This window comes from Neltuma alba, unplaced genomic scaffold, assembly GCF_004799145.2.
Source record: "Neltuma alba isolate B1F8T4 unplaced genomic scaffold, ASM479914v2 tig00013246_pilon, whole genome shotgun sequence".
NCBI lineage: Eukaryota > Viridiplantae > Streptophyta > Magnoliopsida > Fabales > Fabaceae > Neltuma > Neltuma alba.
Window position 1 is genome coordinate 62,878 of NW_021637542.1, and position 9,710 is coordinate 72,587.

At 35.6% G+C, this 9,710-nt stretch overlaps 1 protein-coding gene across 1 annotated transcript; it reads left to right on the forward strand.

The window, feature by feature from the left end:
• The first annotated feature begins 6,861 nt into the window (after positions 1–6,861).
• LOC114735683 (F-box/LRR-repeat protein 14) lies at positions 6,862–9,219 on the forward strand. The gene is made up of 2 exons (XM_028923396.1): positions 6,862–7,190; positions 7,606–9,219. Exon 2 carries the CDS (start codon positions 7,641–7,643, stop codon positions 9,042–9,044), a length of 1,404 nt encoding a protein of 467 aa, XP_028779229.1. The 5' UTR covers positions 6,862–7,190; positions 7,606–7,640; the 3' UTR covers positions 9,045–9,219.
• Positions 9,220–9,710: the final 491 nt, after the last annotated feature.

The following is a 9,710-nucleotide window of genomic DNA, read 5'->3' on the forward strand; positions in this document are numbered from 1 at the left end:
TTCCAGAAATCAAGAACGAATTGGATTTCGAAAGGGGACAAGAATACTAGATATTATCATTTGAAGACTAAATTTAGAAGAAGGAAAAACAGAGTTTTATCTCTGAAAAATGACTGTGGCCAATGGATTGATGATGAGGCTCAACTCAAAACTCTGGTTATTGATTATTTTAAAGAGCTTTATAAAGAGGAGGAGGATAGTCTCTCTGTTCTACAGACTGATACAATATTCCCTTTCATTGAAGAACTTAGATCCCCTCAGATGAGAAGCATACCTTCTGATGATGAAATTAAAGATGCCCTCTTCTCTATGGGTCCTTATAAAGCCCCTGGTTGTGATAGGTTCTCTCCTATTTTTTATCAATCAAATTGGAGTAAGGTGGGTGCCTCTATTTGCAGTTTTGTCAAAGATGTTTTTAAAAGCACAACTACTTTAACTGAGGCTAACAAAACTCTTATTTCCCTAATTCCAAAGAGGGATAACCCTGTTATGGTGAGTCACTTTAGACCAATCTCCTTATGCACAATTCATTATAAGTGTATTACAAAAGTGATTACTAGCAGATTAAGGCATTACATGGATGATTTAGTGTCTCCCAATCAAGCTAGTTTCATCAAAGGAAGGCACATACAAGATAATATTATTGTGGGGCAAGAAATTTTGCATTTAATGAAGAAATCTAGAGGAAAGAGAGGAATCATGGCTTGGAAAATAGATCTGGAAAAAGCCTATGATCGAATCAAATGGGATTTCTTAAAACAGACACTGGTTGATACTGGGATGGAGACTGATTTCATTAACCTCATCATGGCTTGTGTTACTTCAGTTTCTTATAATGTGTTGTGGAACGGCTCACAGACTGATTTCTTTTCTCCTGGAAGGGGATTAAGGCAAGGGGATCCTATTTCTCCCTTGTTGTTTGTTCTCTGCATGGATCGTTTATCTCATGTCATCTATGATGCTGTCAATAGGAAAGATTGGAAACCTGTGAAGATAACAAAAAGGGGACCTTTTATTTCTCATCTAATGTTTGCAGATGATATCCTTCTTTTTGGAGAAGCTACAAAAAAACAAGCTGGCTGCATGTTAAATTGTTTGAATAGATTTTGTGATGCTTCAGGCGAAAACTCAACAAAAGCAAATCTTCCATCTTCTTCTCGCCAAAGGTACCAGATCTTACTAGAAGGAGAATTTGTAGTGCTACAGCAATGTCTAATTCTGCTGAAATTGGAAAGTACCTTGGTATTCCAATCATTAGAGGGAGGAATCCAAGGAATACTTTTAGTTACATAATTGATAATGTCAAGTCGAAGCTTGCCTCATGGAAGGAAAACTGTTTGTCTACAGCGGGTAGGATTACACTTGCAAAGTCTGTGATTAGTGCTATTCCTTTATACCCAATGCAAGTTGCCAAAATTTCCTTGTCAATTTGTAATTAGATTGAAAAATTGCAAAGGAATTTCATTTGGGGAACTAGTCATAAAGTTCACGGATTTCATCCTATTGGATGGGAACAAGTCTTATTGCCTAAAAATCATGGGGAACTAGGATTTAAGAGAATGACTTCTTTAAACCGTGCGTGTGGAGCAAAATTGGCCTGGAAACTTATATCTGGGTCGAAAGGACTTTGGGTGGAGGTCTTATCTAATAAATATTTGCTCAGGAATGAGGTCAATCTGCTTGACGCAAAAAATGGGGATTCCCCTTTTTGGCAATTTCTATCACAACAACAGGAAATTGTGGACTTAGGTTCTAAATGGATTGTAAGAAATGGGAGATCTATTAATTTTTTTACAGACCAATGGCTTCTTCCGGATGGATCTATTAAAGAGTTTTGCACTAGACCTCTAACTCGGATGGAGGAAGAAAGTAAGGTGTGCTATTGGACTATGCATGGGTCTTGGGACTTTGATAGACTGGCTTCTATTATCCCTGCAGATATATTTCAAAGGCTCATAACTTTGCTGCCGCCAATGGACACTGCAGGAGATGATATATTATCCTGGAATGGTACAACAGATGGTGGCTTCACTGTGAAGAGCGCCTATTATATGATCGAAGGGAACAATTCCACTACCTGCAGCCATGTGTATAAAGCAATTTGGAAATGGCAAGGAGCTGAGCGCATCAGGATTTTCTTATGGATAGCTTTCCAGAATAAACTTCCGACTAATGAATGGAGGAACAAATGGTTCGCTTGTTCAGCTATTTGTCCCCATTGCAATGCGGATGTGGAGAACACGTTACATATTTTAAGAGATTGTATCTATGCAAAGCAATTATGGAGGAGACTTATTAAACCAAGGTACTATGATCAATTTTTCAGTTCTTCATTGAAAGACTGGTTTGCTTTGAATCTGAAAAGAGACTTGGGGTTAAACGGGAAAGATAGTTGGGAATTAAAATGGGCAGTTACTATCTGGAAGCTTTGGCTTTGGAGAAATGAGATGATTTTTAACACTGAATTTCAGAAACCATGTGAACCGTATGCTGTAATTGAGAATGGGTGGAGAAATTATGTAATATTGCAAGATGATAATAAAGTTGCAAAGACTATGGCAACTGCGATTTCTTGGAGTCCCCCAATTGCCGGATGGATAAAGGTTAATGTGGACGGTGCCATGACTGCAAATTTGAGAAAAGCTGGGTGTGGCAGAGTCCTAAGAGATAGTAATGGTACATGGATAGTAGGTTTTACTCATTTCATTGGTTTTTGCACTGCTATGGAGGCTGAACAATGGGCTATCTTTAAGGGGCTTAAATTAGCCTGAGATCTTGGTTTCAAGAAGGTGATTTTGGAATCGGATTCCAAAATATCAATTGATTTGTTGAAGAAAAGAGGCATCAATACGGAGAGCCTACTTTGTCTCCAAATAAGAGAGTTCATGAAGAATGACTGGGATCTGGAAATACGGAACATCCCAAAGGAGCATAATCAACTTGCAGATTCGTTGGCAAAAGGAGGCTTATCTAACTCCTCTCTTTTTGATTTGTGTCCTCCTCATTTGAGGACCTTGTTTGAAGCTGAGTGTTTGGGATATAATCCCCATTAGTTTGCTGTTTTAGTTTTTTGGGCTCCTGCCTTCTTGTTTACCAAAAAAAAAAAAGGGGGAGAAAAAAGGATAATTGGGTCACTACAGGCACAATGTTCTGCACATGCATAATAACAGTAATCCGCACATGCCTCGTTGAATTGGTTCCCGGATTGTGCAAAAGCAAAAGAGCATGGTGAAAAAAGCAGTGAGGAGTGGGATAAACAAGATTTTTTACAGATCCATGTGACGTGAGCGGTGGGGTGGGTGAATATCAAATGTGCGAGAGGCAGACCATTGGAAGTACGAATGGGGAGAAACAATTAGTGGAGAAACATGCTGTAATGTACAACACGACAACACTCCCAAGGGTACGTGTCCTTGCTGTAATAATTCAATATTTTTGTGAATATGTTTCTTTTTGAATCTTTATTGCGATTCTTCCTAATAAAATTGTTTGTACGAAATGAGAGAGTAATTTGTTTCAGCGTACTTTGGTTAATGGGGTGAAGTGGAAAATGAGGAAAGGAGCAGGAAGTTATAATACTACCTACGGCTCTAATTGTCACTGTTACAAGACATGTCATTTTTGTCTGTTTTAAAAAATACCTTAATAGAAAAAACATAGATAGTAATTATATATTTGTTTGTTTTAAAACAGGTAAATATTAGCATTCATATATTCATTTGTTATGGAACAAACGAATATGGACATGCATATTCGTCTGTTTTAGTCAAATCAAACGAATATGTATTTTTTTAAAAAAAAATAGGTGAAAATTTGCATATTGTCAATTTTATTCAACTTGCAATTATACACGTATACATACAGCAGAGCTAAAGCATATTATAGCAAATAATAACAGGAATTTAGCACAACCAAATTACATGTTTTTCATATAAATAGAATTCACTTAGTCAACAATTTTAAGGGTCAAAATATTTAAAACAAATAACATCTTAATTAATTAACTTAGTTAGGCAAAAAAAAAACTAAACATCCAAACAAAAAATCAATTTCAAGCTTACTTGCAGTATTAATTAAGATGATTGCAATATTCAACTCAAGTTTTCTAATATAATTTGAAACACACTTCTCCTAACACTATTTACATCCAAAGTAATAAAAATAAAGCTATATACTTGTGTGTATATATAGATATATGTGCTTAAATAGCATCTAAAGCTTTCTAAAATTTAATGTAAAGATTAAACATCGAAAATACTTAATTAACTATTGCGTTCCAACCAAATTGCTCTCTTGGACATTTTCACAAATATCTTATATGCATTTAGGTTTAAACAAGTTTAGTAAGGCTTTTTTAATCATCAAAATGTAACTCAATCAATGTTGAATAATTCCTAAGTGCATTTACCAACAATTGATTTAAATAGAAAACATACACACCCATAAACAATTACATTAATTCCTTTCAACATCCAAAAACTCACATAATATAAAAGACACACACACCTCCATGTCAGTTACCTTGTATTGTGAACAAGCTTAAGATGGACGAGATCGAATGATGACTTCTATGAAAGAAAATGTTGCTCTTGGTCATAGGATGATATGGATAAAGAATGAGGAAGAGAGGGAGAAGAAGAATGGCAAAGAGAGAGAAAAGAAGATGACGAGCTACTAACTAGAGAGAGAAGACAAACTTAATCATCGGATCAGCACTAGAAAAGAGGAATAGAAATCTAAAAAAAAGAGAGAAAGAGCTTGTTGCACATAAAAAAGAGAGAAGAAGAAAGAAAAAGGCACATTTCTGGAACATGTTCAAATCTCTATGAGGCAAAAATAAAATTTGAGTAAAAAATATACTATTTGTCTGTTTTTAAAATAAACAGACGAGTATGTGGGATAACAAACGAATATGGGAACCCATACTCACCTGTTGCATAACAGGCAAGTATGGGCTCCTATACTCATTTATTATATGGAATAGACGAGTATGAAATCCTATATACTCATTTGTTTCTTTTTAATAAACGAGTTTGAAGACCCATTTTTTTTATTTTTCAAAATAGATAAAAATGAGTGACAAAAATAACCGCATGTGTAGTAATGTGCAAGACTTCACTTGTTATAAAAATTTATTTATACACCGTAAACAAAATTTTATAATTAAAATTAGAAGCAATATATTTTGATCAGAACGAGAGTAGAGGCATGGGACTGTGTGAAGCAGGCTGCTCGAGAAGAAGGAAAGATACAAAGCAGAGCCTTCGTATTAATTAGTTTTCGTCCCAAACGGAGGCGCCTCACTTATCCCATCATTACTCTGTTTTGTCACCAAACACAAAGAAAAGTACCCATCAGGCCATCACCAGAATTATTACGTTGTTCGATTCTATTTTTTTATTCCCCAGAATAAATTCTAAAACTTTTATTTTCTTTAGAACATATTTTTTATGTTTTTCAAAAAATAAATACTCTAGATTAATAATTTGTTCCTTATAATTAGAACTGAGAGACAGATTCTTTTATAAAATGGACAAGAGGGAATATTAATTAATTTAGAAAAAAATTACCCTTTCAGATTCTAAATATAAGGTGCTGGACAATTAGTTTACAGATATTAAGAAGCTAATTAACTAAGATGTCCCTTTCATTATTTGTATCGGAAATTAGCCTATTAATTAAAAACCCTCATCTTATAATGTGAAAGGTTTGGAGGAAAAATTATAAATTTATGAAATAAAGGAGACTAACAACTTATATTTAGATCAAAACAAACTTATATTTGAAAAATGGATCAACTATCAATGACCTGTTATTAATTTGGGTGGGATGAAGTGTAAAATGAATCAGAATATTCAGAATCAGAATTCAAGAAAATAGAAAGCAAAGCAGAGGCAGAATCTGAATATACTTCGCACCAAATGGAGGCGCCTGCCTCGCTTATCCTGTTATGATTCTATTTTGTTCTCTCTTTTCTCACCAAACTCTGACCTGTTCGGTTGCCCATTGAACTTGTTTATGGTCTTCTTGCTGTAAGTTAATCTAAGCTGATGGTTTCCTTGAAAGCCTTCCCATTATAAATCATACTGTTTATAATTCGCAAACATCATAATTTATCTTGGATTTTAGCTTAATATTGAATATATTTTTTACTGAAATATACATTTAATTTTTTAACTTTATATAATATTTCAATTTGGTTGTTTAACTTTAAAAAGTATATATTTGATAATCGAATCCTAAAATTGTTAGACTTAAATGACCTTTTTTTTGTAACAATCATGACTGTTTATAAAAATTAAACTTAATATGTTAGTATTTAAAAATGTTTTATCAACATTTTAATATCGTCATTTTTTTTGTTAACAATTTTAGGGTTAAAAGACTAAATATATATTTTTTAAAGTTAAGAAGCTAAATTAAAACCTTGTATAAATTTAAAGAACTAAATATTTACTTTGGCCTGTGTTTTTTTTCCAGAGAATATGATAAAAATATTAAAGATTGATATATTATTAATTTTAATTATTTTATCTTGTTTAAGAGACAGTATTCGTTAGCACATCTTGGAGCCAACATAGAAAGCCTGGAAGGTATAGAAGTGGGGTCCATTACTTGAGCAGCTGATGCTTTAAGCCTTTAACCCTAATGATTAATCCATACATTCATGTGGAAGAAATGGGCCTTACTTTGGGTTGTTGGGTCGTAGGCCCTATAAATTATTGGGCTCTGCAGGCCTTAGCCCATTGAAGGTGGGTTGGAGGATGCGTTTTAGTCTAGGAATTCATCTTAGGAAAAAGAGGAAGAAAAATCTGAAAAAAGACTTAGAAATATCTAGCGTAATACCTTTCTCTCTTTTCTTGCCTCGCTTTGTCGATGATCAATCATTTGTGTTGGTAAAACGTTTATATCTCGGATTCCGTCAAACTATTTCCTTCTTTTTGTCTGGCATTTTCATGTGCAGCATTCGTGAGTTTGTCTTCATGCCGTCGGGGTTTTGATTATCCTGAATCACGGGAAACTTATGAATTGCTTCGACACTGCCTCCACCGGACAAATTCTTTGCAGTTTGTTGATCGCTGCTTCGTAAAAACGCATATCTCCGCTCCATCAGGTTGCGGGCCTCGGAACGATTGAGATGCAGCCTGTCAATTTTTCTCTAGAATAAAGATATTACCGATCTCTCGTCGGTGAGTGAAAATTTTCGTATTTCTTTTGGAATTTTGACTTTTATATCTTGTTCGCCTTTGGGTTTTTTTATTTTAATTCTTCATGTCTCCCCCGTCAATAAGATAGTTAATTCTTGAAGAAGAATAAAATAGTTCTGCTTTAACTTTCTGTCAGACCTGACGGTATGATTGAATTCATTTCTGTTTTCAGCAAATACAAGAGAGCTAGAGCATCATCTGCAATTTGACTCAAAGAAAAAAGTTTTGTTGAATTGAAGTGATCATCAAATAACTAGATCATAAATTCGTAATATAGCTCCTTGAATGTTTCTTTTGTATAAATTCTGTCCTTGTCCACAAAAGTTGATGTGATCACCTATTATCTTGTTCTAAAGGTGGACGTTTTATAATGAATGCTTCATTTAAATGACTTCAGGCGGTTGAGGCCTTCTTGCATAGAGAATTTTTTTGATGGATAGCTTGCCAGAACATCTAGTTTGGGAGATATTGACGAGGATAAAGAAGACCAGAGACAGAAACTCTGTTTCACTAACATGCAAACGCCTTCACTACTTAGATAATGCACAGAGACATTCTCTAAAGGTTGGATGTGGAATGGATCCTGCCAATGATGCCTTGACGTCCCTATGCATTAGGTTTACCACCTTGTCAAAAGTAGAGATTACATATTCTGGTTGGATGTCTAAACTAGGAAAACAATTGGATGACCAAGGGCTTCTCATTCTTGCATATCAATGCCCTTCTTTGTCTGATCTCACCTTGAGCTACTGCACATTCATCACCGATGTAGGTCTGCGCTGTTTGGCTTCTTGTTCCAAATTGTCATCTTTGATGTTAAATTTTACTCCTAGAATCACTGGCTGTGGTATACTGTCTCTTGTCATGGGTTGCAAGCACCTCTCTAGCCTTCACCTCATCAGATGCCTCAATGTAAGCAGTGTTGAGTGGCTCGAATACCTTGGCAAGCTTGAAACACTTGAGTTTCTCTCGATTAAAAATTGCAGGGCAATTGGCGAGGGTGATTTAATAAAGCTTGGCCCTGGTTGGAAAAATCTGAAAAGGTTACAATTTGAAGTTGATGCTAATTACAGATATATGAAGGTCTATGATCGATTATCTGTGGATGGGTGGCAAAAGCAGTGTTTTCCATGTGAAAATATGCTGGAGCTAAGCCTGGTAAATTGCATCATCAGCCCTGGGAGAGGCCTTGCTTGTGTGCTGGGGAAGTGCAAGAACTTGGAAAAAATTTGCTTAGACATGTGCGTTGGGGTAAGGGACTCTGACATTATTTCTCTGTCCGCAAGTTCAAGTAATTTGAAGTCTATTTCATTCAGAGTTCCATCTGATTTTTCCTTACCATCCCTCGCAAACAACCGGTTGACGTTAACAGATGATAGTCTGAAAGCCATAGCTCAAAACTGTTCAAAGCTTGAATCAGTTGGGATCTCTTTCTCTGATGGGGACTTCCCCTCATCTTCTCTGTTTAGTTTAAATGGAATACTTTGTTTAATGCAAAGGTGCCCGGTTCGTGAGCTCGCTCTTGACCATGTATATTCCTTCAATGATGTGGGCATGGAAGCTCTTTGCGCGGCAGAGTATCTTCAATCCTTGAAACTTGTGAGATGCCAGGAAATTAGTGATGAAGGGCTGCAGCTTGTGAGCCAGTTTCCTAGATTGCGCGATTTACATTTAAGCAAGTGTTTGGGAATTTCTGATGAAGGGTTGAAGCCACTTGTTGGATCGTTCAAACTGGATTCGTTAACTGTGGAAGATTGTCCTCAGATTTCTGAAAGGGCTGTTCAAGGAGCGGCTAGATCTGTGTCTTTCAGGCAAGATTTATGTTGGATGTACTGAATTTGCTGGTTTTTATGACCACTTTTACATCCAGAATGCTCTTTATTGCGTCTGTTCTCTGTGTATATGATATACTTCTCGTGTATTATTTATTTCCATTGTATAATTCATTCATCTGTCATACAATATATCTGATTTTATCATAATATAATTCATGTATTCCAGCCAAATATTATGCTTCATATTCAATCTGCATTTTTTATCTTTTTAAGTTGGAGCCATGAATAATCAAACATGTAAAGATGCAACCTTAAGGTCAAACTTGACATTGGATGGAACCCCCGGGTATCGAAGCTTTTCTCCTCAAGTTGATATGGAAAACCAAAGAGAAATATATGTTGTGATATTTGTATGCTCATTGCTCTTCATTTTCTGTCGTGTATTTGATCTTCTTCTTCCTTTTTTGGGTTTGGCAAGCTATTGCTTGCAAGCACGGATTCGAACGTGAGAAGTGCCACCATAGGCCACAAAGGTGCTGGTTTGCTTACACGAACCAGCTAGACCTTAAGCCTTAGATGGGGCTTTTGTTATATGATCTAGTCTCCCTTTTTGTTTCTTTTGAGCAGGAAACTATATGGTGTTAGACCATAGAGAAATAAAAATATGATTCATTAAGAATATTGCTTTCATTACACATATGAACAAATAACGGGGTTCCCTCTCGTA